Below are 14,964 nucleotides of genomic sequence, written 5' to 3'. Positions count from 1 at the left end.
AACATAAATGCATTGCAACACACAACAGGGTCTGATTTATTTGCATTATTTCAATCTACCTTGGTAGGTGACCACTGATTTTGGTGTCAATAAATAACAGAAAGGGAACAGAAAAATTGGGGAAGGGTATGTAAGTTGTGTGTGTAAGTCCAGCAAAAGTCCAGGATGTGTAAGTTGGATGTGTAAGTCCAGCAAAATTCTGGTTTTCCCCATGATGAGCACTTAGATACTTAAAAAAATAACAAACACTAAAATCTCTTTTACCCCTTCCCCCTTTTTGTGCCTCTACTTTGCTGGTGTCCTATGCACATGGTGAGTCTGGGTATTGGATAATCCATCAGTGGTTTTACAGCTCCTTGTGACTCTTTCTATTCTTCCCATCAGCCTGTTATAGCATGCCACTGGACTGAATGATCTCTAAAAATGCTTGTTGGCACTAAAATGGATGACTTTATAGACAAGGGCCCAAACTTTAGTTACAATGAAAACAGTAAAGAAAACCAGACCATTTTAGATGGCCAATATACTTCTATATTGTTTATGGACAAATGCATCAAGCAGATAAAAATGAGCATTTGTAATTCCAGCAGATTCAACTGAAATCCAAGTAGTTGATGGGTTGCCGGATGCCGTATTTTCTCCATGTATCATCTTCTTTGTGCTCTGGAGTTTTCAAGCCTGGCTATGCAGACTCAACGTTGCATGAATGACATGTGAATGATCTAAACCATAAAGCTAGTAAAGTACACTGTTTGGATCCCATGGAACTCTCCACTGGCAGGAAATTTCTCATCAGCAGAGGGCAACTATCTTACCTTAACTCTCCCACAGAAAAAAAGTTTACAACTACTACTACTATTACTACTGTACTTAACTGTCCCATAGAAACCTAACATGACCTACCCTCTAAGGCTGTTTGTGAGATTCCACAATGGACTCACCAAGACACTGCAGGCCATTTTTATAGATAAACATGTGATAATACAACAGTCAATTGCTTGTCTTTCCCTAGTTATTATTGTTATCATGTTAATGTTACTGCTGTTATAATATTATTGCTGTTATCACATGTTGTTACCATATGTTATCTGTATCTTTTTACTGTTTCCTGTAAGCCGCCCTGAGCCTTGTAAAATATACCCTGTAAAATACATCCTGAGGGCGGTATATACATATAAATAGATAAATAAATAAACAAATAAATAAATAAATATTGTAATAGATCCACCTTGCATTATTTGTGCAAAGCTCACCTTTTGTTTGGCTACTGACCCATTTTCCTCCAGTATAAATGATTACCCATTCTTCTCTCCCACTGCTTCACTATTTACATTTGCTTAGAAGAAAATCCAAAATCCATATAACAGCAATAAGAGCTGAGTCTATCCATCTGCCTGCCAATTACAGTAAGTAATAAAATTTGTACACATATGCAAAAGATCAAACCATGCTTTTAAAGGTTAGCCCATTAATTAACCCTCAAGCCTTGGGATAGAAAAAAAGTCTGCTGCTGAAAGTACATTTCTATGGCACCCAGGGCAAATCCACCCCAAAAGTAACACACTACTGTGCATTGTAAATCAGTTTCTACACCCCAAAGCACAGTAAATCAACAAATGAACACTTAATGGATTCAGCCAATGCATAGCATTCATATCAAAATTTGACACATTATAATTATCCCCACTGACTGCTACCTAATGAGGCATATTAGGTACTGAGGTGGCAAATGGGGAACAATTTATATTTTAAGGGTCTTATTGAATAAAACATGGGATTTCACAATAGTCTCAGTCATGAGCCATAAATCTGAGTATAAAGGTCAGATTCAGACAGAATAGCTAATGGGCTTTCTACAAACCCAATTCTCTTTTTTTATTAACTTCCTGTCTGCAAGAAAAATTATCAAACACGTCAGACCCATTCTATAATCACATTTTTCCCAGTGGTATCTTTTGAAATTTTTCACTATGAACTTCATTGGAGAGTCTATAGGAAAAGTGGTAAACACAATTGGAGTCTAAAGGGCTAATACAGGCTAAGAGATTATGGTTAGGACAGTACTGAATATCCACTGGTTTCAATTTTCACATTGGAACTATCAATTCCTGTTGAGCAGAACCTTCCCCCCCAATATCACTTAAGTTGTACAAATGTTCGCTTGAACTGATATTCATTGCAACCCCCTCCCCCTTCTTCCTGCTTTTGGATTGGTGGTCCCAACTAACCATCAATATGATAGCATTATATAGCCAATAACATTTGGCAACTGATGTCACTGAAGACTTGTGGCATGAATCTAGTTCTGCTCATAGAAAGGAGCGACTGACCCCTCCCCACTGCAACAGCCCAACCCATGCAGCAATTAGCACACATGAATCCCTTTGCCTGAGAAACCAACCTTCCCAGGACTGGAAAGGGCTATGTAGGAGAAACAGAGGAGATCTGTACTCCTTGCATCCACAGATCACAGGATTCATCTCCATTTGATGCTTTAACATGACTGTGATACAGCACCACTCAAGGCTAACACTTTAGAGTCTTTTATGTTGTGTTCACTTGCATGGTCCTTGAATAAACCATTGATAGAACAGTGTTCATGATCACACCCAGCTCCATCACAAATCCTCCAATTTTTGCTCTGGTTCTTCTTGTTATGAGCTACTTGAGGCTATAGGCTGAATGCTTCCCTGTCCCCTGATGCACTCCTAGATTCCACCCATAAAAACCACCCATTAGTTTCCCTTGCTCTAGTAGAACTATAATGCTTCCTGTTCCTGGTCAGCCATGGTCTTTAATTGGACAACAGTCATTTTTAGCCCCCAAACAGTTGAGATTCTGAAAGAGCCATGATCTGGTCTTCCTAGTATTTCTTTAAAACAGTGGTTCTCAACCTTCCTAATGCTGCAACCCTTTAATACAGTTCCTCATGTTGTAGTGACCCCCAACCATAAAATTATGCAAGTGTTCTTTCACAGAAATTAAACCAAAACTGACCAATGGCATGAAGATCCATTGTTCATGATTGGATATCAATTGTTTTTTTTTTGGGGGGGGAGGGTTCTCAGTTCAGCTCTGCCTCTTGTCCCACCATGCCAATCTCACTCTTTTTCCGGTACTCCAGACAGACGAACGCTCTATCTCGATCTACCCCGCAAGGCTGTTGTGTGGATGGCACCCCCCCAGCCAAGCTGATTGCCCTGCTGCCACCCCTGTGAAAGGGTCATTCGATCCCCAAAAGGGTACCAACCCCCATGTTGAGAACCACTGCTTTAAAGGATACACTGGCATGCTATGGCTCAGTTTGGGACTACAGCAAATGAAGATGGTTTTGTCAATCAAAACCACACTTATTAACCTCAGAACAACAACAAAGAGGCAATTTGAGCAGCCTGATTTTTCTTGCAAGGGCTAATAACAGTATGGTATGTATGTATTTAGACTGACAGGATACAAAGGTTAATCCCCTGTATTGCTGCTGTAATCCAGCTATTATTCTTGAGGGCAGAGAGCTGACCACATCTTGTCTATTAAACTCTGTTGGGGTGGGAGGGAGATCATATGGGATGAGCTAAGGTGAGCAAAAGAGGGAGGTGAGGAGTTCCAGCTCAGGCCTGAAGGCAAAACAGCAAAGAAGCAGAAGGATGGAGGAACCAGGTAGAGGCAGGGTTTGATCCCCCTGTTTTAATCACTTTGGGAAGCTGTGGTAGTAGGGATAGAAATGGCTTAAAGGCCAGAAGAGTGGGGCTAAGGTCATCTCTTGGCTGGGCAAGAGAAGAATTAGGACTGTTTTATAGCAGCACAAGAGAGCTGAAAGGGAGCCAGTCTTGGGGAAAAAAAGGATTTATGTGGGGGAGTACACCTGACCCCAAATACTTTGGCTACCTCATGAGAAGGAAGGACTCCCTAGAGGAGAGCCTGATGCTGGGAGCAATTGAGGGCAAAAGAAGAAGGGGACGACAGAGAATGAGGTGGCTGGATGGAGTCACTGAAGCAGCAGGTGCAAACTTAAATGGACTCCAGGGAATGGTAGAGGACAGGAAGGCCTGGAGGATCATTGTCCATGGGGTCGCAATGGGTCGGACACGACTTCGCACCTAACAACAACAACACACTTGACCCCAACCAGGATAGCAGAGGGTAGGAAGTCTGTATCAGAAGGATAAGAAGTTCACAACATTAATGTGAATAAATGATTATGAAATTTTGGGTGCATTGCCTATTTGCCTGTCCACTGCTGAATCACCTCATGACCTGGGGAATTATACTTGTTGCTTCCCACTTTTCTGACAGTTGAGGCTGCCTATGGCCCAGCATCACAACAGGAAGTTACTGGAACAGGTAGTGACTTGAACAATTGGATGAGTTACCATGAAATAATGGACAGTTTTTGTTTTTCAGGATGGTTTCTACTGTAAGCCACCATGAACATTGTAGGGGGAAAGGCAAAGAAATAAAACGAGAAATAAACAAATACCAAAGTAATCTCTCAATTGGTCAGTATTTTTTTCATTCACCTTAGTAGCAGGTTTGCAACAGTCTGTTAACTGGAAAGAAAACATACTTCTCCAGTACGTTTGAGAAAAGCAGTGGGCAGCAAACCAAGCATGCCTTGTGGCAATGTGGTCCAGACCGCCAACTTTACTTAATGTATAAGAGTGTGGTATCGGCCTGTTTTGAGTAAAGATTGGGTACTTACTTTTAAATTGATTAGGATATGATTTCATGGCATTTTATAGTGAACTAATGAGCTGATTTAGTATACTCACTTTGCAATCTTAAGCAGAGATGCACCCTTCTAAGTGGGCTCAGGACAATCTAACACTTCTCAGAACTGCACTGCCAGTAAGCCAACCATCATGCCAATCTTTGCTATTCAAGGGGAACACCATCTGCAAATGAATAGCTCTTCATGTCTTTCTTAACCCTTCTCAGCACAGGGAGGGGGCACGGGTTAATGGTAAAGCACACGCTTTACATACAGACAGTCACAGACTTAGGAAGCTGGATTTTTCTGTGCCTGAGATCCTGGAGAACCATTACCAACCCAAAGCAGACTTTACTGGACTAGATGGACCAACACTATAAGACAAGTTTCCCTTGATGTTATATCACGTTATCGTTTCTTACTGGCGGCAGATGTCACATATTTTACAGAACATTTTCAGACCACTATAGCACCAATGAACGGTGCAAAACTGAAGCCCAGAGAAACCAGAGTAAAACTGAAGTCCAAGCTTTGCGGCATCCTTTATAACTTAAATGTGGATCTTGCACTCCTTCACTTTGTCTGTTGGTAACTCTATATCCAAAGGTGGGCCATTAGAACAGCAATTTAATGCCATTACATTATAGAGCACAATTTCACATAGGCTCACCTTTTTAGAAGCAATTTCAAAACCTTTTAGACAAAGGTAATGGAAAAGTACAAACTTAGATGTTGCAGGGATGTTATAGGGGCTCCAAAAGCCAAAAGTGAGACCCAACAATCTCTTTTACATAGTACTCTGTGTAGGGGGGCGGGAAGACTCACACAAAAAGGACAGCCTAGCCCCCCACTATCTCTGGGAAATTTTAATAAATAAGATATACTTGACACATTCTCTTATTGTGCTTTATAAATAAAATAGCCAAGACTAATATATTACTGTGGCAAAAACTGGAAGCATTTTTATCCCAATGAAAACATCTTCCTGTAACGCAGGAGAAATGTAGGGCATTACCCAATCTTCTACTGTGATCCTTTTGTTCTTTGTGCAATTTCCAGGAGTACAAATAAAAAAGGAATATAAACTATTAGTCGTTTTTTTTTTAACAATAAATCATATGCTTTAGGTAAGACAGTTCCAAAGGAGAAAATATTTTGAAAACACTCATGGAGTATGAAAAGGACAAACACTGAAAATAGATGACAAATAAATCCACACTCCCTCTGATCTCTCCTTTTCTCACTTGTAATCCTGCCACCTCCTCCTGTGTCGATGAGAGGCGGATGTGCACATATGCTGTGCAGGGTTTAAATGCAGCACACAGACCTGAAATGGGCAGCTGTGTCACTGTCAATTCAGCTAATTCTGATCACCAGGATAAGCCACAGACAAAAAAAGGAAGAACACTCATGGAAGAAAAGTTGGGGTAATACCTTCTCTGTTAAAACTCTTTTCAGATACTGGGCACTGTTAAAATGCTCTTTTTATGGACACCTGCAGCGTCAAGGAAGACCTATTTCTAAACACAGCTATCTGTCTTTGTGACATCTGATAGACTTGTGTGTGTGTTGAATCTCAGATGATTTATGGCAGCTCCAGCAAGGGGCTTTTGAGGCAAATGAGGCGCAGGGGTAGCTCGCCATTGCCTTCCTCTGCAGAGTCTTCCTTGGTGGTCTCCCTTCCAAATCTATAGAGCTCAGGCTTTACTGTGGTGCCTTCCCTCTCCAAGATAAACTTAAACAATTTTATAAGCACATCTATTCAAACTGGATTATGAAGAGGCAGATATCAGAGCTTGTGTCACACTTTGTAAAAGACATCACAGGCAAGTTCTTAAGAGTGCATATTTAAATAAACAAATACTTAAGAACACTTAATACAGATTAGTTGCTTCTTGAAAGAAGGTGATGGGTGGATTTTCCTCATCCTTTCTACCCACGCAGCTGGTTCCAATCCATGTGAAAGGCAGTGAGTACTGGGGTGGTAATTATTCTAGATGACAACCTTTGTGTGCAAGCATCAGATCATGATCCACAATAATTATTGATTTCTGAGGCGCTCTGGGAATGGGGAGAGAAATTAACCAGACTTGAACCAGCACGAACAGTACAATCCTATGCACAATTAGTCTATTCTAACGCACTCCTAACAAAAATGCAATAGAACATTTCCATACAGAAACAAAAAACAAAATAGCAAGGAATAAAATGCGGAATTAATACAATATCTTCATAATGCCTGTTAACCTCTACCTTGGCTCAGTTTCATTTCAAGCAGTTTCTACTGCTGCCATGTGAAGCAGGCTATGTAACAGGTTGTTTTCCTTTGGAGACTCTAGAAATCAAGAGGTTTTGTCTCTCATTGCTTTAGACCAAAAGAGCGGAGAAAGAAAAACAATCATATTTCAACCTTAAACTAATGGAAGTGTAGCATTCTTAGAAAATAATTCATTCTAAAAACTAAAAAGGTACACCTATTGTGATAACATTTCCCTCACTTGCATGCACCATATCTATGACATGCAATTCTTGTCAAATAACAGATCATTTACAATTGCATTCAGGTTTCCTCCAATATCAGGTAATATCAGGTACATTTTAAAAATAACAGTAAATTACCTTTTTCAGGAATGCCATTCTGGGCCTGTGACGCTGGCCTTGATCCATGCGTCTGATAGTCATTGTGCTCTATTTACCCAACCCAAAAGCTATGAAGGAAGAATGGGAAAAAAATAGGCTTGACAAATGGCAGAGAAGGTGGAGGTGTTTGTTGCTGCTGCTGCTGTTACTGGTTCAAAGCAAATTGCATTAGTGGGACTCCCTTGTCTGGAAAATAAAGGCAGCGGTGAAATCAGACGCTGCTTTGTCGTAACCAATAGGCAAGGAGAACAGGGATCTGATTTGCATAGTGTCCAGAGCCTTCCCAGCGACTAGCATTAGAGGGAGCTCCACTCATGTGCTCAGGGCTGACAGGCTAAAAATAGAGGACAGTATCTCTCTCAAGCAAATCCCTCAACGCTCAGAACCTTCCAAAGATTAGAAATTGTTAGAAGGGTAATCTTCATCGTACATAATACAACTGGCAAACAAACCCTCTTAAAAGGAATCTCATTCCTTTCTTCCCATTCAAAGCTACTACATGTATCTGGTAATGTTGAGTCACACCTTATCCATCTTATAGCATTGGGGCAGGTAATGCTAAAAAACAGCCAAATGGAAGATGTAAAACCTATATTGAAACTATGCTAATAAACTGTGCCCTCTAAATCTTGCTAAAAGATGTTCAGGCACATCTCCAGTGAGAAGAGTATCTGATTTTCGGAAGCAGGGTTAAGAATACCTCAGCCTTGCTAAATAGAAGTGGGTGTGTAACCAACCTTCATTCCAGATCACCCTTTATGCAGCAGTCATGTTTGCCATGGACACAGTGGAGTTTAACCAGGGTCACAGTGAAACAGAGAGAGTACAGGTCTTCAAATGTGGTCAGCATGAGCCGGTGGTCTACTCCAATGCTTCCTGCATTCACCTATGACTTTTCTGTGAGTGTTTGAAAATGTGCATCTCCTTTGCATCAGAGGGCAGAATCCTCAAAAAGTGGTGTATCTCAAGATTCCAGTAAGCTCTGCCTTGTATTTCATCCGATCTTCCTCCTTTCCTGTCCCATATCTATCTCTCCAAGCCACTCCCTAAGTCCCTCTCGCACCTCAACAGAGATTGAAGGAATATGACATGCCTGTGGCCAGACAGTACATTTGTAGCAGAAACCTGTTTAATATCATCAGTCTAGGACTGACAATATCCAGAGCAACTAGACAAAAATTATCCAGTGGCCATTAACAAGGATTTCCAGAACAGCAGCTTTCATATAATAGGAAATACAATATTCTAAAATCATAAAACCCTAGTTAAAAACCCAACCCATAATAAAAAAAGACAGTGAGAATTTACCTAACAATTACCTCCCTTGGTAGGTCTCAAAGACTCTGTGCTGTGATTAAATAAGGGAGGATGCCATTTAAAAATAAAATGAAAGGAGGGAGAGGGGAGAAGGGACCCAGAGATCTTCAAACCCTAGCCCTGAGCAAACACCTGTTGGAAGAGCTCCATCTTGCAGGCCCCATGGAACTGTGATAGCTCTGACAGGGCACTCAGCTTGTCCAAGAGCTCATGCCACCATGTAGGGAGTGGGGACCTGGGGAGGGGACCAGGACACAGAGGGCTGAAAGGAATGTCATTCCACTAACTGGGATAATCCACTTCTACATCTCTTTGAGGAGAAAGTGTGTGTGTAGGATCCTCTTTCACACAGGCCAAGTCCCACTGTGTCTACAGAATCTCATTAAGGGGAAACTTTTTTTTTTGCAAGGGGGCGGGAAATACATTACAAACAGTCCAAAAACCCCACTGAAAATTGAGCATGCAGTAGTAGAAGTGGAAAGTTGGGAAGACTGAATAGATTCCAATCTACACTGGCAAAGCATAATATGCCTAATGAAGGTACCTGACACACAAACAAGGAAGTGTGTGAGAAAAGACAGGTAGGGCCAGTCTCAAGTCCCCACCTCCAAGGCCACATACATGCACTATAACAACACAGCAACAGAAGCTTTCATGTCACAGAGGACGAAATGAGGAAACTTTTTTTGCTAGTAGTACAGTGGTTAAGAGCAGCAGACTCGATTCTGGAGAACCAGGTTTGATTCCACATACAGCCAGATGGGTGACCTTGGGCTAGTTACAGTTCTCTCAGAGCTGTTCTCACAGGTTAGTTCTGTTAGAGCTCTCAACTCCACTTACCTCACAGAGTGACTGTTATGGGAAGAGGAAGGGAAGGTGATTGTAAACCACCTTGAGACTCCTTCAGGTAGTGAAAAGTGGAGTATGAAAACCAACTCTTCTTCACAAGCACCATTGTTCCCAGGATGAAACATCCAGAGTCTGTCTTGCTTTCTGTGTGTTATATGCAGTTTGCAGGAACCAAAGAAGGCTTGACCAGCACAAACCATACCATATTTTGCCATAATGAGAGAACACACTGTAGTCATAGATGTGGGCACTACTTTGCTGATATATTTAAGCAGGACAATGAAAATGGAGGGGTGGGAGAGATAAATGGCAGGATGGAAAACCCCAGGGAACAGTTGGGAAAAAGAAACAAAAAAATGCATGGCAGATGTACTCTTCTGGTAAATTCAATTTCACTGTTATAGTTCGCCGTCACGTGCTATAGGAGCTATATCAGCTACCAGGGTGTATGGCTAGACAAGCTCCCAGAGGGGTGTTTCCTCTCTTCTTGGTGGTGTTGCCAACCATCCAGTCTTGCATACATAATATTAACAGCTGTGCAGACATCCAGGACTCTACAGAAGCCACAGTTTCTCCATCACATCAGCCTATCTCTCCAGGAATAATTCTGAGATCTGTGATTCTGGGTTACTTACTTGCCCTGTAAGGTAAACGGTGTTCCTAGGACACCAGTAGCATGCTAAACATGGCCTATGCAGGGTTCCAGGGACATACCTCTGCACCTCCTGCTGGTTCAATAACAACCCTGAAATGCAGTCCCTGCTGCACCCTTGAGGCCGGACATGCGCCTCAGATCAGACTTCCTTTCTGGGTCCCATTGACAGGCCTGATGATACCAGCACAGAAATGAAAAGTCTCACCACCTCTTTTGGACTAGCATTCCCTTCAAGCTTCTGAAGGTGGCCCTGTATCTGCAAGTGGTCAACGGGGAAGGAATTTGTCAGGTCACTCAAGATTTCCCAGAGTTAGGGGTGAACACTACTATTGAACTCCTACCTCTCCCAAGGCACAAGATAATGAATACCAAATGTATTTGTAACAAAAAGAAGTTGAATGCATTCTAACCACACTCTGAGTACCATAGTTCAACTTTGCTTCAACGGATGAACGTATGCTATAGACCTTACTCTTGGTCCCGAAAGACAAAACACTCAAGTAACTGTACTACAGAGTGGCTTGTAATCAGCTGCTCATCAGAGGAATCAAGAAGTGAGAGACTAAACCAAGCAGTGTTGGGCGAACACTCACACGATGGGCCCATAGGGCTGGCCAAACTGCTGCTCTCCAGATGTCCATGGACTACAATTCCCATGAGCCCCTGCCAGCATGGCCAATTGTCAGGGGCTCATGGGAATTGTAGTCTGTCACACCAGGAGATCTACAGTTTGCCCATCAAAGTATTAAGTCAAGCTTTGCGACCACGGGGCCGGTTCACCGTCCAAGGGGGCAGGGGGGGGTACAGGAAAGAAAGGCGTGGCTTGCGCTGCCGCCCGGGTCTACGTCGCACTGCCTCTGCCAGGATCCCCAGGGAGGCGGGGCAGGACGAGGAAGCTTTGGGAGATGCTGGGTCGGCCGTCCGTCACGTGATTCCTTTCGCGCGGCGTCCCGCGTCACATGGCCTCCTGGCAGGGGCGGCGCTCGGCTGGCCGCGCCCCCTTCCCCCCGGGTGCTGCGCAGCCGCAGAGTAAAGCAGGGCCGCGGCGGCCGCTCCCTGGCTGGCAGTGCTCGCTAAGATGGCGGATTTCCTGCCGTCGCGGTCCCCGCTGTCGGGCTGCTTCCCCGGCTGCCTGCTCAACAGCAGCGAGGCCGAGCAGCAGCGCAAGTCCAAGGAGATCGACAAGTGCCTCAACCGCGAGAAGACCTACGTCAAGCGGCTCGTCAAGATCTTGCTGCTGGGCGCGGGCGAGAGCGGCAAGAGCACGTTCCTCAAGCAGATGCGCATCATCCACGGGCAGGACTGGGACCGCGCCGCGCGGGAGGAGTTCCGAGCCACCATCTACAGCAACGTCATCAAGGGTGAGGGGAGGGGGCCGCGAGGCCGAGACCCCTTGCGGGGGGGGATGGGGGGGGAGGCTCCGGGGGGGGGGGTGGCCGCTCGAGAAGGCCTGGCTGCTGCGACAAGCAGGAAGGACCGGGAAGTCGCGGAGCGCTCAAGGCCGCGGAAGGAGGAGGAGGAGGAGGAGGAGGAGAGGGCGGGCGGTGCGGAGCGCTTGGGTGTGGAGGGGCCATCCGGTCATGTCAGGCAGCCCCTGTCCCTCCGGGCTGTTGCCCTCCTGCACGTGTGGGGGGGGGGGCTCCGCGGAGGGTCTCCCTGGCGGGATCCGGGCTTAGGGGGCTCGCCAAGAAGGGTGGGTTCTGCGGAGCTGGATGACTTTGTGCAGCAAGTGGTGGCTGAGCGGGGGCAGGGGGGCTTCAGTCGGAAGGGAGGGGGAGAGTGGGCGGAGAGAGCCGGCGAGGATGACATAGGGCGGTGGGGGCCACCGCTCTCGTGGTCTTTTCGGGGACAGCAGCTGGGGAATGGATGCTTAGCCAAATGTCAAAAGGTGCGCTGTTGTTGTTGTTGGGGTTTTAGTTTTTGTGTTTAATGCACGGTGTTATGTGATGATGATGATGATGGAGGGCATGGCTGGGGCTGGGACCGTCGGGGCTTCGCATTGTGGGTGCTGTGGTGGAAGGTCAGGTCAAAGGATAGATGAATAAATCAGACTAGTGCGTGTAGAGGCAAGCGAATGGCCATCAGGGTACGGGGGTGGGAGTTCCAACGGGGAACTGGACACACTGCACACACCGCCACAAGTTGAGACCAGGAGAATGTAGCTAGGAGGTTGTGGGTGTCTCAAAGGAGAGCTTGGTCACAGAGTTTGAACTGGATACGGTGGAAAGGTTTCAGGCATGAATGGTGGATGGCTCATGTGTGGTAATCAAAAGGACACTTCAAGGAGGGCCCGTGGGTCAGTAATGAAGCACACATTTTGGCATGTAGAAGAGCCTAAGTCCAACAGTTGGTATGTTTAGCTTGGGAAACTTGGGTAACGGGTGCTGGGAAATTTTCTTTCTCTCTCTTTCTGTGATTCTGGAGAACTGTCATCAGTCAAAGCAGGCAATATTGAGCTTCAGCTGAGTTTATTGTTCCACATAGCTAACTTTTTGCAACCAATAGTCAAACTGCATCATGAGAAATAATAGGCTGGGAGGGAAAGGAAATCAAGAGATCCAAGATAATGGGATGAAAACCCAGGAGGGGATGCACTCATGATGCCCTTGATCAGAACTGAGCCTTACTCAGTGGTATGATAATATAATATAGTTGAATCAGGTGCAGTCAGAAATTGCATTGTGATTGCCATTTTTAAAAAGTTTTATGAGTAACTAGAATATATGACCTTCTTTCATCTGTTATCAGTATAAAGACAGTTGTGTCAGATTACACTAATCTGTACTTGTATATTATGTGAAAAGATGTGCAAATGTGGGCCAGACAGATAAGCAAGGAGAGTTTTCATGGGTTATACAATTGGGAGACTATGTTGAGCACGTTATGAGGAATTTTAAAGAAATGTTCACACAAGGAAGTGAAGCATAAGACATTTGTTCTGAACGTGTCTCATATTGGGTGCCTCTTTGTCATTGCTTAACACTTTCTTGTGGTATAGAAGTGAGTTAAGTGGGTCATTATTTTTGACATTGTACAGATTAGATGCTATCAAAATGTACTTATCTTGTGTACAGTATAGCAAATTGTTAGGTAGCAATGAAAGTGAAAACGAGGCTGAACAGGTTTAAACTGGAATCCTACAGTATACCTTGTCACTATTTATAGCTGAAACCAAGCCCAATTTTTTTTAAGGAGGAGGGAGAAGAATACAAGTTAGCTGACATTTTAAAAAAACCACTGCTTTCTCAAAGAAGTATGTTATAATGCAAAATCCACCAAGAGTCTCAGTGAGAAAGGGGGACTGTAAATGAAGTGAGCAAATTTATGAATCACATACTTTAAATAAGGTGACCAGATTGTCCCACTTTTGGAGGGACATTTGGGGTACCTGGCAAATTGTACTTATGTTGAAATTAAAAATATATATATTACAATACTATTTTTACGTTCTATGCATTCTATGAAACTTTTTGTTGCTCCATATAGACCAAATTTTTAATCAAGAACCCCCCCCCCCCCGGTCAATGGTGTCCCGCTTTACCAATGTTAAAATCTGGTCACTTTAATGGTTATATATTACAGGGACTGCAGTTTAAAGACATGTTGAACCATAAATGAGTACCCATGCTTTATACTGGTCTGAAAGATGTTCAGGTCTCTGACTGCTCCTGGCCACATAATACTTCAGGAAAGGTGAGCAGCTTAGAGGTGATTAAATCTTGGTACAACATTTGTTCAGTTTGTACAATAGTCACTTGTAGCCCTGCGCTGGGAAAGCTAGTTCTGTTTTTCTATTTCCCAGGTACCTGTGGGTATCATTGTACATCTTCAGATATATTTGGATCTCTAAAATTGAGTTTGGGGCTCTAATGATGTTCCTAGAGGTTGCTACTGTTTTATACACAACCATAAGGGTTAAAAATTCTCTGAAGCTTATATATAATTGGTCACACTAAGAGTTCTGTTCTAGGAAAATCTGCCTCCAGGGTAAATGTGCACTCTTTAAACTCCTACACAGATTGCATGTTTCTCTTTCATCCATGCAAGTGCCATCCAAATGTGCTTGTGTTATAACCAGTTTAATTGCTATCATTTGGTTTCATCTTTTTCAACCCATTTATAATCCTTGCTAATCTAAGGATGCAGAGACAATATTACATGGCTGATCTTTTAGGCAATTAAACAGTGCCACTTAGACCTATTAATGCAGATAATAAACATGGTTTGTTTTGTTTTACGCTGAACAAAAGTTTGAGATACATCTGATGAAGGATTCATGCACACAAAAGCTTATACCCTGAATAAAAGCTTATACCTTGACCAGAACTGTGTTGGTCTTAAAGATGCCTCTGGACTCAAACTTTGTTCTGATGTTTCAAACCAACACAACTACCCCCTGATGTTGTTTTATTCTATTAATCATGGAATTTGATTAGAAGAACTGGTTTTTATACTTTGCTGTTCCTTTCCATAAGGAGTCTCAAAGCAGCTTACAATTGCCTTGCCTTTCTCTCCCCACCACAGTCATCTTGTGGAGTAGCTGAGGCTGAGAGAAATAGAGACTGAGACTAGGTTACAAAATAGAGGCTGAGGAATTGCCGTTTCATTGTTATATTTGTAAATGATTTTTCTTTAGAAGATTTTACACTCAAACACTCCCCCCAAACAGAAAAGCTCTCTAATTGGTAATCATCATTCTCTATTTTGCATTAGGAATAGCCTTCAATAATTTCTTGCTTGCACTCTACAACAGTATACTAACATGCAATTTGTGACAAGGGGAAAATAGGCTCTA

General features: G+C 43.4%; 2 protein-coding genes across 4 annotated transcripts in view; one reads left to right on the top strand and one right to left on the bottom strand.

The window, feature by feature from the left end:
• The window catches only part of RGS9 (regulator of G protein signaling 9), a 54,146-nt gene extending 42,931 nt beyond the window's left edge, over positions 1–11,215 (bottom strand). For all 3 annotated transcript variants that reach the window (XR_013229507.1, XM_077328374.1, XM_077328375.1), the window contains exon 1: positions 7,328–11,215. Coding sequence is in view for 2 of the 3 variants with exons in the window: in XM_077328374.1 (XP_077184489.1) it covers positions 7,328–7,390 (63 nt within the window). In the remaining variant the exon portion in view is untranslated. The remainder of the gene's footprint in view (positions 1–7,327) is intronic.
• Positions 11,188–14,964, top strand: part of GNA13 (G protein subunit alpha 13) — a 35,956-nt gene continuing 32,179 nt past the window's right edge. Inside the window, exon 1 of the mRNA XM_077328376.1 lies at positions 11,188–11,530. Within this exon, the coding sequence (XP_077184491.1) occupies positions 11,248–11,530 (283 nt within the window). The 5' untranslated portion in view covers positions 11,188–11,247. The remainder of the gene's footprint in view (positions 11,531–14,964) is intronic.

Source organism: Paroedura picta, chromosome 3 (genome assembly GCF_049243985.1).
Source record: "Paroedura picta isolate Pp20150507F chromosome 3, Ppicta_v3.0, whole genome shotgun sequence".
NCBI classification, from domain to species: domain Eukaryota; kingdom Metazoa; phylum Chordata; class Lepidosauria; order Squamata; family Gekkonidae; genus Paroedura; species Paroedura picta.
This window is presented reverse-complemented; position numbering and strand designations above follow the sequence as displayed.